Here is a 20126-nt window from a genome sequence, read left to right on the forward strand (position 1 = left end):
AACTCTAAGAGAATAGTCTACCGCCTATTGTGCATAGAATAAGCTTCAGAAAGCAAAACTCATCCTAGATACAAAGAAGAGCTCTCCATAGTAAGTGCAGTGAAGTATTAGAACAAACCAGTTATAAAACTTGACAAGTTGCAGAACCTGCATCACTGGAGGACTCTTAGATTTAGCCTGTCTTTTAAAAGTAAGTTCTGGTATTGATTCTCTTGCAGGGAAAGGGAGCTGCTTGGATGTCTTTTTGAACTCCCACTGATTTCACAATTATTATTTTAGATTCTTTTTCAATAAATAGTATGGACTTTCAGTATAAATAGCTGAACAAACAAAACCTGTTCTGTAATTAAGGTTCTGTATCTTGAAGATGCAAGTATAGAAAATGCAAGTGAACAAGAAGCAAAATCTCACAGTTCTAAATGACAGAAGACATGGATTATTTCAAACTGCAGTGGAAAACACATTTTTATCCTTAATCTCTGAACATCAAAAATTCTTTCTTTTTATAGAAGAACACCCTAAGATGGCTAACACCCAAGGCTGCTATTAAAAACACACAGTTTCTACAAAAATGAGAACTGGTCTTTAAAAATTAAGGGGAAACGGCAATAAGAGGTAGAACTGACAGAAGTCTCTGCAATCTAGGCTTTGAAAAACAATGTCGCCCAAGAAAGCAAAAAACCTCCCAAACCAAAATCAGAACAACAATAAATAAGTGGTTTAGTAAAAAAAAAAAAGTAAATAGGAGGCTGAAAACATGAGAGACATAAACCCCCTACATTAAAATTTTGCCCACAAATTCTACTAAAAACAATGATGCTGATCACAGGTCAAGGACAGAACGGCTTGTGAATGATGGCATGGAAACAAAAAAATTTTGTCTTCCAACATGAACTTCATGTTATGAAGGGGAGTTCACTAAATTTCCATTTCAGAGCTACAACAAAATTGGCATATGAAAATTATTTCAATCCTACAGAGTTTTACATTAAGTGTATCAAATCAGTAACATACTATTACTAGAAAACAGAACACTGGTATCTACAAAATAAAAAGGTGACCTAAATAGCCACAGGCAATTATTCTCAAGTTCTGCATGTATTTTAAAGCAACAGAAAAATGTCTTCTTTCCAAAAGATATCTGAAAAAATGGACAGAATGCTACATAGGTTTATCAGACTCACCAAGTTAGCCTCTTTAAAGGGAACCAATTTTCAAAAGAAAACTAACAAATCTAATCTACCTGGCCCTAACACCTGCTGCAGCACCAAGACTGAAATCACTGACTGGCCGAACAAGATCTTATTTTCAAATTGATAGAAAAAGAGAAAAATATGCCATGCTGAAAGGTAAACTGCCCAAAAGAACAGGAAGTCCTAACAGAGTTCTTACAATTCCTTGAGAATTACTCTGGAAACTAATTTTACTGAACTTTCTCCAATTAGCAGTGAGGGTCCAAGAAACATTTTCTGATGAAGAAAGTGGGAAATTCTGTGATTGCAGAAGCCATCTCCTATTTTTCAGAGACAATTCATTAATCTTGAAATCTAAAATTACAAATGAGATTAAGCAGTCCAAAGTGAATGAAGCCATGAAAATTCAAGTAAAACAAAATGCCACGAACCTAAGATATGAAATCATGATTCCAAAATGACAGGAGGAAAAAAAACCCCACAACCCTCAAACCTCCAGATTTCTATCATTACTTAACTACAAGTTAATGATCAGATACAGATATGAACAGGGCATAGGTGACTCAAGCAAGCATCAACAAACGTACTTCCAGCAAACATACAGATCCAATGTACAAGACACTGGACAGAAACCACCTACAATACCACATAATTTCCAGTTGCTTTTATTTAAATACTAATTCAACCTAGAAAAGACTGCAAAGGTGCTGAGAGGAATGGATTAAGCAGTGAAGACCAATTCTTCCTAAAGAAAGTGAAGAGAGTGTCTGTCTTAGTTTAAAACAAAACACAGATTTTACCAATGTTTCCAATAGCATAGCAGAGAAAATAAGGGAAGGAAAATAAATAAACATTTAGTGAATGGGCATAAACCAGCCACAAACAAGTTAGAACGGGAAAATTACAGTGAATTTTCTGTCATCACAGGTTGAGGGTCTGCAGCACATCCTGAACAGCAGAAAAAGGGGAAGAAGCACCCAAAGGTTTCAAAATGAAGTGCCATAAACTTGTAGTCCTAAAAGATGTGCTAGTCTGCAGGGGATCCGAAAGCTGTATTTGACTGTCGTGACTATACAGTGTGACTTTCTTTGGATGTACAAAGCCATTCTGTAGTGCAAGCATCAGAGCGAGTTCACAGTCTTTGAGGGATTATTAAAGGAAATGAGAACTTCTCAAAGAGGAAACATAAATGTAACAGGTCAAAACTTATTTGAACACTTTTTAACTAAGAGGTAACACTATTTTGATTTTAATATAAATCTCATGAAAATAACATTTAGAAAGAATGACTTTGGTTCAATCTCTTTCCATCAATCTAGCTGGTGACACAGGGCGGGAGTGGGGAAAGACTATCATGGCAAAGCAGCTATCAGAATAGCGGTCACCAGTGGTAGCATCTTTTCTTCACAGGCACCACCAAACCATACAGCGGATGCAGTGGAAGTGCTCTCTGAGGACAACACACTTCAACAGTGAAACCCAAAGATTCCAAATTTCAAGTCAGCCAAGCATTAGCCCACCTTCAGAAATATAATTCTGTCAGCTTGAAAATCACTTAGCTGCACAAAACTCCTGGATGCATTACAGCTTAGAAATGTTTTAGTTCAGAAATTTTATGGTAATTGGAAGAAGAGAAGAAAAAAATAATCTTCCTAATATTAGCTTAATCTGTATATTTAACAGAGCTTTGTAGACAAGTAGCATTACTGCTTTTCTTGTGCCATAATTTTCTCCCTGATAAAGTGTCTCTTCAGTACTAGTAGTTGAACGCAAGTTTTAATTTTTTTTTCTTTTAGATAATGTATACATATGTTTTAATTCATCTATTTATTGAAGCTGACGCGTCCTTCAAAATTCAAGCAAAAGAGATCTCTGTAATGGTGTACATGCAAGAACAGCACCTTTTTCCAAGGCACAGTCACTTCAAAACGAAAAAGGAGTCACATAATATATTCTAAAAGTGGCTAACTAACACAACACATTCCCCTTGCAGGAGATTCCTAAATTCACACTTTCTTCTATCTTCTGCTTTAGATTACACCCTTGTAGTTCAGATCTGAAGAGTACAAATGTGTAGGTCTAGTTTCTAGCATGCAAGTTGCTATTAAACTATAGTTAATTAATTAAAAATTTAAACTTACCTTTATCTTCTTCAGTAATTACTTTATCCATCGCATACTCCACATCAAAAATGTATCGGTAAAAGCAGAGCTGAGTGTACAGGGCCTTATCAGAATACTATAATGCAAGAAGACAGCGATTAAAAACACAACTCAAAAATGCATTTCTTGCACTCATTTCTAAATCTGCTATCAAAATGTGATTATTTCATATTTTTTTCCTATCAGTTTTTACATTCCTTTCACATAAGTTTTTTAAACTATTATTACTATGCTGCAAAATCTCTTTACTACATCTCTACACTTTTTTATCACAATTTACAATAAGCATTTATATAAATCATACTAAACTTATCCAAGTCTTACAGAAACATAAATCTCGTTTATCCCTTCTCATAGATACCAGTATGACAATGACACTTTAGCAACAAAATCAAAGTCATAAGAATGATGGGACAAGGGAATAACTTTAGTGCTTTAGTATATTATACAATGCAATGATTTAAAAAAATAAGAATTAATGTATATTTTTGATGAATACAAGTGGTGTCTGTATTCCCTTCCTTCCTCCCACCCCTCCAGCTGTAGCTACATAAATTGTGAATGTGCCATTCAAATGAGAACAGGTGCATACACACCTTTAGAGCTATGTCATCACCTTGTTCTATGCATCTGTAAAGGCTACTGCATGTTAGTAATCACACATTTAGTTGAAAACTCTGCAAGTGTGTAAATGTGGAATATGACATTCAATTAAATGCTCTGAATGTCAGTGATGTCAGGCCTCTGCTCTTCCTCTAGTTCAAAAGTACATGCCTGTATGCACTCGTATCACTTTTGCCATTCTGTGCATTATTTGAATAATCTTCTAGACGTGAGGTCCATCTTGCCCACACTACAACTAAACCCTTTCAAGTTAATCTTTCTTTTTGAACTCTTGTTCAATAAACCCGTATTTAAGTTCCTGCTGTTTAAGCTACTGGCGTTCAAATATTGGCCAACAATGGTAGTACAGAAATGCTAATTAAGAATGAGATAACCATAACTTTATCAAATGTGCAAGTAGTGTCCACTTTAATACATTTAGTACACGTGTAGCTAGGCATGAGCTCTTGAAGATTTTTCTTGATGAGCTATAAAACCAAGACCAATGTAAACCTGTGACTCAGTATACCACAAGGAACAATCCTGAAAATGCCGTAGAAGAGCAACTGGTAAACTATTTCTCCTTATTGGAATTTTGCTTTAACTTTTAACTTAGCTTCTCACTATTCCATCAATCAAGCTAAGTTTTGTTACTAAATCCAGGTAATTTTACACCTCCTCTGACGTGTTACAAAGTATCCGTATCTATTAAGCAACTCACATTGAGACATTTGACAACTACTACTGTTTGGTTAATTTTTATGTATTTTAACAGTATACTTTTTTCCACTTCATGTTAACCTATTTTAAAAAAAGACACACAGAAGCTTATTTTATTCCTTATTAGCTATTCTACGATATGCATCATCATTATACTATTATACACCAGTTATTTTTAGTAAATCCTGATTACTGCTTCCTGAAGAAGAAAAAAGGAGGACGACAGCGATTAAGTTATTTGTTTAGTTTTTTAGATTCAGCTGTAATTGCTGGTACACATCTCCCTGACTGCACACATGAAGCAGGTTGAATAGAACACTGAAATTACCTCCTTCATAATAGTTTGTTTTGATAATGTATTGTGTGTCGAGATGATGAGAAACAGTTGCTGTCAATTTGATTAGCCATTATATTTTTATGTTAATTGCCATTATTGGGTCCATTCTGTTTAGTGTCACCATAGAAGCCATACAATGTTAGCATAAATAACAAATTGGAGTAAATTAGGAAGATATATTTTTGCCAATTCATTTTAATTGCCCCTCAGTCCTTCCGTCGGTTAACGCAGCTGTTGACCCATAATAAGCGCTAGGTCAATATAGCTGCTTGTCAATTCAGAAATGCAAAGTGCTGTGTTGCTGGTAATGGATATACAACAACCTTTGCCAGCCAACTGAAGCAAACGAATGACAACCCACATGAAAGAATAAAGCATCAGCTATAGAGTTTAGTGACCTGATATTAGTAGGCAGGCTAATTGAAAGTCACTGCTTAAATGGATAAAGAAAATACAAAAATCAGTATATAAAAATGTATACATGCACACAGAGACACACATATATATATAAACACACAATTTTTTTTTACTGATAATGTGCCGATCTCTTTCCCTTTAGCTTCCTGCCACATCTTACAATTAGTAATTGGTGGAAAACAAAAGGGTTTGAAGATTTACATGCAATTAAGTATGAGTATTATGGCATACTTATAAAGCCAAGAAAGAGGTACCTTACATTAAAAATCAGGAATTGGATATTATCAATTCTTGTATTTCCTTAATTTCTGATAACCTGTAGGTTCAAAAAAAGGGAAAAAGCCCAATACCTAAAACTTCAAACCCAAGTAATATTTTACTTTTAAATGTGATTTTTTTTTTGTAGAGTAAACCTGACACCCCTATCATTACGGTAAGAAATGGGGATAAATTTGTATCATCATTTATGCATTCTTTCTTCCCATGAAAGATTGAATGGTGAATACATGAAAATAAAACTCTATTTTGAAGTTCTTGTTTGTTCCACAATGTTTGGTTTCTTGATTTCATGAAGAACTGACTTCAGCAAATAAGTCTGCTTATTTGACAGCTTCCATTCACAGAACATTTTGTTCTTTCCATGCAACCAAACATTTTTTTCAAACTGCATTTAAAACAGCAATGAACAGATGAAGGAACCAAAGGTATATGTTTGCATTCAGCAGTTATTCACTCCTTTGACAGAAAAATTAAGTTTCTAGTGTAAAAATAACAGATGTAAAAAAAAAAATTCATTGCGCTTGGCCAACAAAAAATTTAAAAAATCTAGGTTTAATACAGTTGCAGAACTGTTTCCTGTACCATCAGAAGAAAACTACAAATCTTCAACCTGCCTCCCCAGGAAAAACTTAAGATTACACAAATTATATAATAGAAAAATTGATAGCGTCTTCTTACCAGAACCAGTGAATTATGAGCACTGGGAAAGCACATTTTCCCATGACTAAGCACAAAACTAGGGTACAAAATGCTCAGCCATGAAAAGAAAATAATCTTGTGCAGGTACCACACATACCAGGAAACACTCCCTCGGGCATACATTAGGAAAGCAGACTTCACAGACGCAACACATTTGTTTTTCTGAAGTTCCAGAAGATCAATTGTGTCTCCAGACACACTCTAGTCCACCCTGGCTTGACTGCAATGACCAGCTTAGCATTTGCCTCATCTCTACAGTGGCTGATGTTTGAACAAGACCCTGAACTGAAGGGTAGCACCATCTCACCTCCTGTCTCACAAATGCCTCAAAAGACAGCTCTGGAGCTAGGCCCCCTTGTGCACTCACTCTGCCTCTCTCTGGTCCAGCAGACCTTAGTGCTTTTTTTCCGCATGAAAACAAAATTTCAGGCGGAGGAAGGTTCCAACTCCCTCACTCCATAACAGCCCAGTCATTGAGTAGAGATTTTTTTCTAGAAGAAGCCAACACAGGTTCACAACCCTTCTGGCAAGAACAGGGAATTGAACTTGGCTCTCTTAAGCCTGTGTGGAAAAACTGCCAGTGTGCACCTTTCCTCCTCTTTTTTAGAAATGTCAAAGCTCAACTCTCTGAGAGTAAGGGGACCTGGAAAGATTTAACTACTGGCAAATATCTTCCTACCCTAAACACAGTGCCTGAGAACTTATGATGCACTGTCTCTCACCAGCTTTTCTGTTACAGAAGAAAGGTTGGTAGCAGCTGCACTTAGATGATCCCCTAAATCTTTTCTGCATTCTAATTTTTTCAGCCCTTTTTCTTTCTTCTGCACTTGATTCTATCCAATTTCTACAAGACCACTCTGTGGTGTTGTTTGTACTCTTTGTCATTTAGTGTTTTCCACTGTCTCACCTATGGTTTTATGGATGATGAAAGCAATGAGAAATTAAAAAGAAACCCACAAAACCTCCCTCCTTCTAGTGTGCTAACTCTATTAGACTGCTTTACAAAGGAGATAATTTGCAGAGGCTACAGAAGTTATTTGTATTACTTCAATTAATTATAATACAAAACTGTGGCACCACTTCATTAATCAGCTGCTTCAGAGAGTTACTTTTGTGAAAAGTCTTTTTGGTAATTTGATTAGAAAGAACAGTGGCTCTTACTACTGTGATATGATTTCCTATGTCCATAAAACAAATCCTTTAGAACTAGTTCTTAATACTTTAAAAAGAGGAAAGAAAGAAAAGGAAATAGAAAAGGAGTCTCTTGGCAGAAAAATGTGTCTCAGAGACTCTTTCAAGGCTTAGATGTAATGGAGCAAAGCGTACAGGAAATACTTCAGTGCTTTGAGAGGCATTTCCTCCCTACCCCCCCTCCCCGAAAGATGCAGTAATTAAAACCTAATTATTACCTTCATTTTAAACAAAACCTAAAGTGAATACCAATTAATAACAACATACTAATGAGCATCTGCTGTGATGAAATTGAATATGAATGTGCTGCAAATTTCGGGTAATTTATTTTTTCGGGGAAGTGCCACTGGTCTCAATCTGCTGCTGGAGGTTTGCATAGACTGCACACGTTTTCCATCGTGTCTTTTATGTGCAGCAATCTACTTTCAAAAAGAGGGCATAGCTCAGCTTTGTGGATGTTTGCGTATCCAAATGTTATCCACACTACAATGATTTCAAGGCAATAAACTGAAGTGTAAGACTGTGCTTTACGCACCTCACATATCTTTGGGGCAGGGCAGTTGCATCACACTGAGTCACACAGTCCTCATTCACCATCATAGTCTGAAGGCAGACACTCCTGCACAAAAAGAGCTCCCAAAGTGTGAGTTAATGTCACACTAAATAGTGATAATGTGCGTAGCCCTTGCCTCATGCCAATGCTGATGCAAACTGACAGCTGGCCTTCTCATACATCACAAAACCTAGTTGAAACACGTAGCCAAATAGGCTGAAACACACTGTGCACCTAAAATAACTATTTCACACAAAACAAAAAAGGTGAAATAAAAGTACCTCTAAATTGCAGCCTTTATGCTTTAACGTACAATCAGTTTTTTGAAAACCTACCCTGAATTCCATTAATTAGCAAACACACTAAAAGTAACTACAATATAGCCTGAAGACAAGAGCAGATTATTTATTGAAAAATGTAGTTTATTCTATCATAATGGAGAAACAAGAGGATAATTTTAAACCTTTAAAAACAAACTCTTAAAAGAAAATTATGCTGTAAATCCCCTTGCTTTTCTGCATAAAAGAGAAAGGAGAATTGGGTTGTTACACAAGAACATCCAACATTATTACAGAAGGACCACTGCAGAGCTATTGCAAGGGACAAATTCACCTCTGTGTTTGCAAAGGTTGGGTCCCTGCTTTATGTATAAGAAATAAAGTGTATTTCTTGAAAGGATAGATTTAAAAAAAATATTTCCCTAAACGGTATTTTTGACAAGTTTACAAGAACCTGAATAATGTCGACCTGGACAATAAATCCTCACTGACCTCTCACGTACTGGCTGCATCTGAAGAATGCAAACATTAGGTTAATAAATTGATCGGGGTATTAGTGATAACATTCTATAAAGTTTCTTCTTCAGCACAGTTCAATGACAATGGTTTTCTAAAGGCAGCTCCATAAGGAGCAATCTCTTTTGAGATCACTGCCATCTCTTAATATTCTGAAGGAGGCTGGGATCACAGTAGCCCTACGAGAACTTCCACTACCCACATGAAATGGTTGGTCATCATCTTTCCTGGCACCGGCATTGGTTATAAACTAAATCATGAGGGGCAGTTTCCTTCTTAGCCCTCCCAACTGTCTACGCACCTCTCCCCTCCATCAGAATTGGCTTTTTTTTAGTGAACGTGACTCACAGAGTCCATTAAAGAAGTAAAATAGAACTGAAACAGGTGTGGCAGAATTTGAATATGATAAAATTTTCCCTAGTACTTCTGTTAACATAAATCTATGACAAAAGAACAGATTATTCTATATACAGGCAGGGGTCAAAGGGGGAATAAAAGCACAGCATAAGACTGGATATTCTTGTGTATTATGAGAGGGTTGTTTCTTTCCATTAAGTAACTAAAATGACAAGAACTTTTGCTTGTTTAAGTTCTCGTTAGTAATTAGAGAGAACATGACAAAAGATGTAATTATAAAAAACAACTCTGGAATGCAACACTAGTGCAGGAAAGAAAAGTGGGTGAGGAACTGGAGGAAGAAGAACACATGACGACACCCACTGGGAAGAGACACTGGACTAAATGAAGGAGTTAACAGAATACCTCCAGAATGTATCCCAACAATATTATTAATAAATATTTTCATCATGAAACCCTGGAGAAAAGGTTCCCACCTATTAATAAGATTTAGGAGGCTCAAACATGGCAAAACAGACAAGGATGAAATTTAATAGTAAAACATTTCTGGCTACAACAAAGAAGCTGAATGAATTATCTAAAACTGGGAAAAGTCCCAGGCTGGGACCTGAGGATTAATAAGACAATGTCTCAAAGCATATGGCACAGACACAAGAAGCACAGCAAGTGCCAGCAGACCAGACAGTACTCGCAGAGCCCCAGAGGAACGCAAGGATGAAGCTGTTGGACCACTAATGGTGGTGGATAACCTCTACTTGAAGCTGACAGTGTAAGCAGAAACATGAAAGAAACCCTCTTCCTATTCCTTGGAGATACCCTGTTTTTCAAGCAAAAAAAAGATTGAGTGATCTCTGTTCTTAACAAACTGTTTCTCTTCTTAATGATATGTATGCAACCTTCTCCCCTATTTCTGGTCTTGTGTGCGCTCTACTGCTCATCTGAGCATGTGGTAAGCCAAAGTCAACTCACTAATTGAGCAAAAATTACTGACCTAATTTCTAATCTGGTAGAAAACTAATTCAACAAATCTTATTGCCTATCTGCATAGTCAACAGCTGGCACTAGGTAAACACAGTAGCTGATGTGAGTAAGCCAAACTAGCTACGGCTAGCAAGAGAAAACAGTTTATTCCCCTGCTTTTAGTTTTGAGTTTAAGCTCTACCTCATCTCAAGCTCATCTGAGCAGCATAGTAAGACCTGGCAATGAAAACACATGTTGTAATCAAAAATGACTTTTTTTGGGTGAGGGAATCACTTGACTCACATACCCTCAGCATACATGCTACTATGAAGTGTGAAGTTTTCAGCATTAAGATGTTTATGACTTTTTTTTTAATATTATCAATATTTCATAAAAGTATTAAGGAGACAAGTACATAAAGTCTGTGAATGCCTTGAAAAACACTAGACATTATCTGAAATATCTTTCTTTAAGAACATTGTAACAGGAATCAATGATCAACTGTACATAAATCAGCTCTGAAGATTTTACACACATCTGTACACATGCATCTATATACACATCTATGCACTACGTGTACATATGTCTTCAAATATACAGACACATTTTAATAAATAGCAAACAATAAATATAAATTAGACATTTAAAATAGACATTAATGTATTCTATAGAAATACTGCTCAAATTAACAGAAAAAAACTGTAAATAGCCTTAAAAATTATTAATGAAATCAATATTTAGCTGGTTTTCATACAGAAGGTTTATTAAATAGGATCACACAAGGTGTTTAAATGTCCTATCAGAAAATATCAAAGTCATCCCTTTGTTTAGTTTTTCCCAGCTAATCAAGGAAAACAGGGCTGAGGAGTAAGCTCAAGCACTGAACTGTTGCTTTCTGTATTACTGTAGTGCTGATTGAGTTTTGGGCCATGACAACACGCTACCTAAGACAGCGATGGGGGATGGCTCAGACGATGATGTGCCTAGATTATTCATTCCGGCAATACGGATTCAATCACACTTCAGCAGTCCCAAGGTCTGCCCTGACAAACTTGAACCCACAAGCATCCCCACATAATGGGCACATACCACAGGCCTCCTCATTTCAAAGGCCCTGAACCCACACAACAGCCAGTCACTGGTGTATGTATACAAACATCTGCAGTCTTAGGTTTCTGGTCAGAGGATACTCGACACTGGAACTGACAGTGCAATAGGACAAAAAGTTACAAGACCTGGTTTTATTTAAATAATTCAAGACTTTGCATTTTAAATCAGATGAAGGAAATAAAAAGAACTTTATCAGTAACATGCCTCATGAATCTGGAAAGGTTCTAGAGTACTCATGTTCTCCCCTCTTAAAGTATTCATTCAGTAATGTATTTGCAGATTAACCAGTCTGGGACTTGAATATCCAACCTATACTCATATACTTTAGAACGGGGGTGGTACAAAACTGTTCCAAACTATCATTTACAACAGAAAGGATAAGATTTGAGGTTTTTTTCTCATCAAACTAAACAAATGAGCTTTAGTAGACAGCTGATAAAAGACAGACATCACTCTGGAACTGCATTCTCCCAGCAGCCCATACAAGCTGAAGTACAAAATTGTATCTGCCCAAATCCATTGAACATTACTCCAGAGGAGCATCAGCATGATCCCAAATCAACTTTATTTTAAGAGCTTCCGAATGACAATATTTGCACACTTCAAATAATTTGCTGCTTGAAATAAGCAGCATATAGATATGCTCCTAAAATATATCCTATTCTTGGTGTACAAGACGAATATAATTTAAATAAAAAGGCCATGTTTACATTTTTAAGACAAAAACAAGCTCTTTCAAAGTAAGTCATTAGTTTCTGGAATTCTGGAACTACCTGACCCTTGAAAATCTAGCATGGACAAGAAGTAGTTAACAGAAATGTCTCGGTAAAACAACATTAAAATTGAAAACCTTTGTAAAGCAAAGTTGTCATGCTGCGCTGGAGATGAAGTACCACAGCTCCCCTTCTATCTTAAGAGTTGCAGAACAGATTAGTACACCTCCAGACCTTAGTCTCATTCTAGAAAGCTGATGGATCTACTCATTGAATGAGGGGCACTGATAGCAGTTACCTATAGGTCATCTGCTTATCTGAGGCAGAAAAAATAAGCACACTCATAGGAACTCTCATTAGTGAATAGAATTCTCTCAGGTTATTTCACGTATTTCCATTAAAAAAGTTCTAAAATCATTATGTTCTTTCTAACAAAAAAGAATGCAAATACCCAGTAAACTTACCTTACAAAAAGATGTGTCACTACAGTTGAAAGAATCAAACAATTAGGACTCCAGACTACTGAATTTTGCATCCAAAACCTTTACCCTTACACATGGAGAACAGTTCCTCACAGAGAATGCAAGTCATACCCTATTTCTGAGGACCTATGCTTCTCACAGCTGGAAATCAAATAAATCAAGTGGGACCCAACCAAGAAGATTATATGAAACTGCTTTACTAGGAGTAAATTTTGCCTGCAGGCAAAGAATCTATATAAGGTAGCTTGCAGACCAGAGTCACAGATCAACCATCTATCAGTTGCAGTCCTATTTCATGGCAGAGAGAAAGGCCGTCACTAGAGGTCTCCTAGAGGTCCCTGCAGGTGAGGTATACGGCTGCTTTTTTACCATTTCCTGCAATCTCAGGAAACGTTCAAGAATAGTTGTGTATTGCCAAGGATTAGCAAAAAGTTATTCCTCAGTATCTTATCTGAGACACATTTTGAGTCTTCTGTTTGCTTGCGACAGTAAGGAGGATGTCACTTCTGATGTTCAGATGCAGGATGCTATCGATAACAATGAGAAAAGCTGATAGAACAAATTCTGTTCTCACAATTTGGACTGCAACAGAGATAGCAAGTTTCAGTTTGGAAGTAAGATATTTTTGTTCACATAAATTACTTCAATCTAGCTCTGTATTTGCAACCATGATTTTTATTTACTTTTTTTAGAAATAAAGTTTTTTTCTCACTGATTGATCCACTTTACACAAACATTTGGCACTTGACAGCTAACCAGAAGCATATACTATAAAAGTACAATCTTTGTAAGCAACTCGGCTTATACATATTTATTTAAATTGCAATTTTGTTAAGAAATGGGCAACGCTGCATTTCTTTTCTGCAAAATAATTTACTAATATTTATGAAAGCCTTTTTTTAACTGAATCTTGATTATTATTTGACACACACAAGTACAGCATTTAAAACTGGTTTATTAGTAAATACACCACTATAAATAGGCTAACAAGCTTATCTAAATATGTTTTATATGTAAAAGCATGCATGTGAAAACAACAAGTAGTCTCATTTACAAAGAGGGAACTGAACATACAGCTTTGGATTACCACATTCCTGTTTCTCAAGACTTCAGGACTCATTCCTTTAATTCTAGGTTTTAGCAAGAAAGTAAAGTTTGAAAACCTACGATTCCTCCTTCAACTCCTACTTTCTCAACTTTTAATGAAGTACTCTTTGAGCTCAAGTACTTAGAAGTTTTGCAGTAAAGAATATATCTGCTACAGAGAATACTAATCTGCCTAAAGCAAATGTGGCATTTCAGTAAACTCTAAAAAGACTTGGAGTCAATGTTTCTTTAAGACAATAAGGAAACTAGGCTGGGATATGAAAATGTTTCAGCTACTTATGCCCCCTGAAATATTTTGCTATTGGAAGATCAGAATTGCTGCAGACTGACTGAGATCCCCATTGCTACAGTGCCAGCAACACAAACCAGCAACTGCTGAAACTTCTCAGACTATGCAAGATTACAGCTTCAACTAGAAAGGCAAACAGAATTGCACTACAGTTCATTTAACTTGTTTAACTTACTCTGGAGGCAGAATGTACACAGGTGACATCTCTGTCAAATAAGATACTTCTTCCTGTGTTTTGGTTAAGCCAACTATTCCCAACAGGCCATAGCAGTATCTATCTACCTGAAGTGTGTATGATGAACTTTATCAGTGCTCATCATTTATTTATTGACCTCACGTTTTGGAAGTAGTTCTCAGAGATTCTAACAGAACAGGTCTCTAGTACTAAAGAAATGTTATGTTAAGCAGATGACAAAGCAAAGGAAAGCATCTTTTCTGCGTGTGGCACTGAAACGTTAAGATCAGTTGTGTACAAAGGCACAACTCAGTAACTTACAAAGCAATTGTATTTATTACCCTAGGGTTGAAATCAATGACAGTACTCTAGGTACCAGCCACAACTCCAATAGCTTATCATACTGGCACCTGCTTCATCCACAAATAGTGGAGGAATGATACCCATATGCTTTCCTATGCTTCTCTCTGGGCAAAACACAGGCTACTTTCAACCTCTTTCTCTGTAAGTCAATATAGATTCTTCAGCACTGAATGTGGCACCAGCATCAGTGCATACACTAACTTTCGTGCATTTTATTTTTTAATGCTATCTTCTCTACATACATATATAGTATTGTCTACCAACATGATAGTGTTCTGGGTGACAGGGTTTCCACTGGATGATGCGTGTTTAAAACTGATAGTTATTGGTGTCAATTTTGTAGATGTTTAAAAAAAAACCCCAAACCCCAGAGATTCTGTCCCATGTCTTTCAATTCACAAGTCCTAACAGGAAGAGAGGAAGATACTAACCCTAATATTGTTCACAAAGAAAAGGAATTAGTCCAACTAAGTACATGCAAAGATTAAATCCTTTAGTTTCTGAGGAACTGTGTGTTACCTTCCACAGGTGCTTCCCATGTGACAGTTTAAAAGAAAGAAAACCAGAAATGCCCATCATCACGATTTACTGTAACTTGTAACTAGACCCTCATAATATGGCCACTCGAACTTCCTATATGCAGTTCATTAATGTAAATGATTCTGTGTGTAGTAATCACTGTTCTGAAAATTATCAACCAGGCACTTGACACAGGGCAGGGACAGAGCAGAAAAGTGATGCTGCCATTTTTCCACTTTCTCTGCTTATTATTTCAACGGTGTCTCCCTGTTTCTCACAAGTGCAAGGAGTCCAAGCTGATTAGTACTAGCTGAATTATCCCAACTACACGTATTTAGATGAAGACTCAAGAAACAAATTTTAAACAAAACATATGAAGAATGGATACTTGCAAGGAAGGCATCCCCACTGAATGAAAACTGCTCATCAGCAGACTGTTAAAAATATACCCTTGTATTTTTAAGAATAAAGACTTCCATAATCATCTTGAATGGATTAATTCTTGATGTTTCCAAACTGGAAGAGATTGGTGATAAAAATAACCAATTTCTCTAATTCTAGTATCTAAAAAATGGATCTAGTATTTGCTAAATAGATTCCTGCCTTTAAAACCGATATATGAGTGCATAGAATGAAGGTTTGTGTGGCTTTATACTGCAGTACCCGTATGTTCTGCCTCATTATTAAAAAAGGAGATGAGAGTGATAGATGCCCCATTCCTGGAACCATTCAAGGTCAGGTTGGATGGCACTCCGAGCAACCTGATCTGGTTGAAGATGTCCCTGCTCACTGCAGGAAGGTTGGATTAGGTGACCTTCAAGGTCCCTTCCAATCCAAACCATTCTATGATACTATGTTTCTGGTAAGGCTTCTTAACTCTTAAGATAATTTGTTTACAGTAAGAAGGTTTGTCTTATATCATTGTACTTCTCACTAAGGTATCTCAAGTTCACAGCAGTCAACGTTATATTCGTTGATTACACATTTTAACTTCCCTTGGGGACACTTCATCCAGTATTTGAAGCATCTGATCCAATTTCATGTCTGATATGTTGAAATACTTGGGAAAAATTTTGATGCCCATCAGTGAAGTTTATCTTTCTAATGAAAAGCTACTAGTTATAAATTGTTAGACTACTATTCTGAGACAAAAGTGAGTAAACTCTTTAAAAAAAGGAATTTATTAAAACCGTGACATGAACAAAATGGTGCTCTGACCAGCATATCACTGCTAAGGAAGGTTTTTCACAGGGGTGTCCCATGTCTTCCTGCCATAACCAGCTGCTTTTCTTTCGTCCTAGAGACAAAATATCCCTTGTGCTTGGAGGTACTCATGCTATTAATAAATATGACACATTCCTCTTCCAGCTCACCCTCCAGAATTTACTCAGAAATGTGGCAAAGTAGATGCATGGTTTTCCTGTAAGGCTTGCTGTCTCTTAGGCACTGTTTCTGAGTTTCCTACAGACTTCTTTCTGGAAAACCTGTTATCACAAGATCTCTTCTTTTGCCAGTTTGGAATCTCACAGATTACTTTTTGTCTCTTCTGTTGTATTTGGTGAAATAATATATTTAATTTTTAAAGAAATATCTGACCTCCTTTGTGGTTTGCTGCCAGGGCAAAGAAGCAGCATGCAGTTTGTTTGTTTGTATTATTTTTAAGAGCTTGTTGTAAAGTTTGAAAGGTTCAATTTACAATTTCTTCACTCGTTGAATGTGAGCACTCAAAACTCCTAATACAACCAGACAGTTCTGCTTGAAGAGATGTGTATGTCCAAGAAAAAAGAAAAGCAAACTTAATCCTAGCAGCTGGGGGAAAACCTAATCCTTTGAACACTCCTTCCTCCTCCCTTCCCTTTCTTTTTTTTTTCAGTTGATGATGCTACAGTATCTACTGCGTCATTGCTTTAGTAATTTTTCATTATCACCCAACACTAAGTGCACGTGCCCTGATTTTACAGAACAGGAGCTGAAGTTACTAGGAAGCCTAGAGATTCACCTAATGGAATGCAGCTCTTTGCAGAAACAGAGGTGGCAAATAGGTCTTCTCTGTCCTTGTCTAATGCTTGAATTCCAACAGCTTCTCTTCTGTTAAGAGAATAAAACTATGGAAAGATAATTTTTTGTCAGTTTTGTGAGTACCATTCCACATTTTTACCTGGGTTCAGCTGAGGTCTTGGTGTCCAAGGTTCCTCTTATCTCTGCAAGAGCCGTTACTTGGCAGAGTATACTCTCCATGATGAAAAATACTCCAATCACTGTTTTGCTTACTTCATAATGTGAGCTTTTTTCAATCACAGCTAATTATTGCATAGGCTGCTACCATGGTTCAACATCTCCTGCTTTTCTGCAGCAGCAAGAAACTTACTATTTTTATTTAAACCAATATTCCTTCTGGCTGCATGTAAAAATAATAATTTTGAAAGGGTTTCCCATTAGAATTGGAATATCTAACTCTAGTACCTTAAAAAATTAATGGCAGAGTCACTTCTTCTCCTTTAAATAACTGATCTGTGCTCACAGCCTCTGCTAACTGAATTTCATCCTCTTCTCAAGGAACCTCAATATTTTTCATCAGATGCCAAATAGATCCACCTTGAAACAGCATTCTTCACTGTCTTTTCATTATAACCTTTCATCTTTCATTCACCAAATTTATATATCCCGCTCAATTTTATCTTCACAGCACTGTATAATCCAGCAATGGAAACTGTCTGTTGAAAGGATGTCATCTTTAATACATTATTCCTTCACAAGCTTTCAAGATTATATTATGTATGTTAGGTCATCAATAACTTCTTGTAAGTTGATGCACTGGATGTATTCAGTCGAGAACCATCAGTTCTCTTGTTAAGGTTTACACAAGTACAAAGGACCATTACAAGTTCAAAATTTTTTTTTTTTTTTGCCAAAAGTTGAGGGCAGTGTGGATTTAAAAAAAAAGAATTCTGTAGCCAACAATAAGTAACTTTGTACATACAGTACAGCTAACCAGAGGAGCTGTCTCAAGAAGGAAATTCATTTTTATCATAGTTAGCTCATTGTTTGGAACTTCTATATATTTCTGCAATTGGGATGAGGAATGATGCTGAAAGAGAAATGAGGCTGAAAGCTGACTGGAAGACTTAAATTAGGTGAGATAACAACAACCTTGTGTGGCAGCAGGAAAGCAGCCAGACCTCATGCTATACCAATATACTCATGCTATCCATACCAATAGACTGTTTTGTTAGGTGAGGATTTTTGAGTGGTTTTCACCAAGGAGAAGAGCAGGCTAGCCTTCCCCTCCTTATCACAAAGTACACCTCCATATTATGTGCTTGCTGGAACCTCTGAGCCGCTCTAAGATCACCCATGCACAAGTCTAGTCAGCAGGGTTAGAACATACATGAACTATAGAATAAAAAAATCTGAGAGAATGACATTTCCTTATCTCTGTGGAAGTACTAAAAATTAATCTTTACCATTTCTGCTACGTGACTATTCAGACGCATGACATTCAACGATTCATCTACATAATGAAAATAGAGTAACCAATAGCACATATGGCTCTTCAGGCAAGATGTTTAAATACACCTGTCAACCCATACAGCTCATGAACAACAGACTTTCATGTTTTACATGAGACAACCTACAGAGCAGGAAAGTATCTCAACACAGAGTTACAAAAAAACCTTAAAATCAGTTTTTGTAGGGTTGTGCAAAGTCTCAAAAGGAGTTTAAGGTTTATGAGACAGAACACAAATATTCAGTTTAGTCCAGCATCATGTGATTAAAAGATAACCCACTCTTCAGGTCAAATTATGCTGAAGCTTTCATGTGGCATCATAACTGTTTAGCATAATGCGTTCAAAACTTTTCCACAAATCAAAAATAAGACTGAAAAAAACCTATCTCATACATGAAGAAATGTTATCATTATCATTTAGCTCCTAGAACACAGCTTTAACAAATGTTATTTCATAGCTTCTCTAACTTTCCCCATTTTCTTATGCCCTAGAAGAGGATGTCATTAACCACACCATCAACATACAGTGAATTCCAAGAAGGTGGTGAATTAATTCCTTCACACTTCATGAAACGCTCCCCTGTGTATCAACAAACTCTGTAGGAACTATTCTTATTAAAAGCTGATTCTTCTCTACTAGTCCTTCTCTCCTTGTTCTACTGTTGTCCACTCCTAACTTGCAATTACAGTTGGTTTCCACAAGGCAGATCTACCAAAAGCATGAAACAGTTCTAGTGAGTGTTCCTCATGCTGGACCCATCTCTAGAAGTGAATAAAGATGAGACGAAGGTGATGCATGGCCATTAAAGGCCCTGTGGCACCTTTTGTTAAGTTTTAGAACTACAGAATGGTTTGGATTGGAAGGGGACCGAAAGATCATCCAGTTTCAACCCCTCTGCCACTGGCAGGGACACCTCCCACTAGACCATGCTGCTCAAGGCCTTATCCAACCTGGCATCCACAGCTTCCCTGGGAAACCCATGCCAGTGCCTCACCACTCTACTCGTGAAGAATGTCTTCCTAATGTCTAATCTAAATTGCCCCCCTTCAAATTTAAAGCTATTCTCCCTCATCCTGTCACTACGTGCTCTTGTAAAAAGTCGCTCCCCAGCTTTCCCATAGGCCCCTTTCAGGTACTGGAAGGTCGCTATAAGGTCTCCTGGAACCTTCTCTTCTTTAGGCTGAACAACCCCAACTCAGTCTGTCCTCGTAGCAGAGGTGCTCCAGCCCTATGACCATCTCCTGTTCATCACGTTCTGGTGGTTTATCCTAACCATCCTGGCCAAATTAACTCTACTAGACTACAATATGCTCGAATGCCTTGAGCACCCTTTGGAGCTTTGTTTGATTCTTTAGCTCTTGATCTTAGCTGTCACGCAATGTTTCTCTAGATTGTTAAACAGCTGCTGTGTTCAATCCATGAGGTAGCTGCACTTCTGTGATAAAGTAAGTGAACCTATATATAGTTTGTAAATCCATTTGTTATGTCTAAAGTACTTTGAGATTTAGAACGTGCAAGAATGCATATATATTAAGCTTTTTAAACTCTAAAAAGGGGGATTGCCATAACTGGCAGGATCCACGTTCAGTCACT

General features: G+C 36.9%; 1 protein-coding gene across 1 annotated transcript in view; it reads right to left on the reverse strand.

Annotated features, from left to right (window-relative positions):
* The window catches only part of POLA1 (DNA polymerase alpha 1, catalytic subunit), a 206027-nt gene that overhangs the window by 39695 nt on the left and 146206 nt on the right, over positions 1 to 20126 (reverse strand). Inside the window, exon 36 of the mRNA XM_069873687.1 lies at positions 3335 to 3431. Within this exon, the coding sequence (XP_069729788.1) occupies positions 3335 to 3431 (97 nt within the window). The remainder of the gene's footprint in view (positions 1 to 3334; positions 3432 to 20126) is intronic.

The sequence above is a fragment of the Phaenicophaeus curvirostris genome, chromosome 1 (genome assembly GCF_032191515.1).
Source record: "Phaenicophaeus curvirostris isolate KB17595 chromosome 1, BPBGC_Pcur_1.0, whole genome shotgun sequence".
In the NCBI taxonomy this organism is placed as follows: Eukaryota; Metazoa; Chordata; class Aves; order Cuculiformes; family Cuculidae; genus Phaenicophaeus; species Phaenicophaeus curvirostris.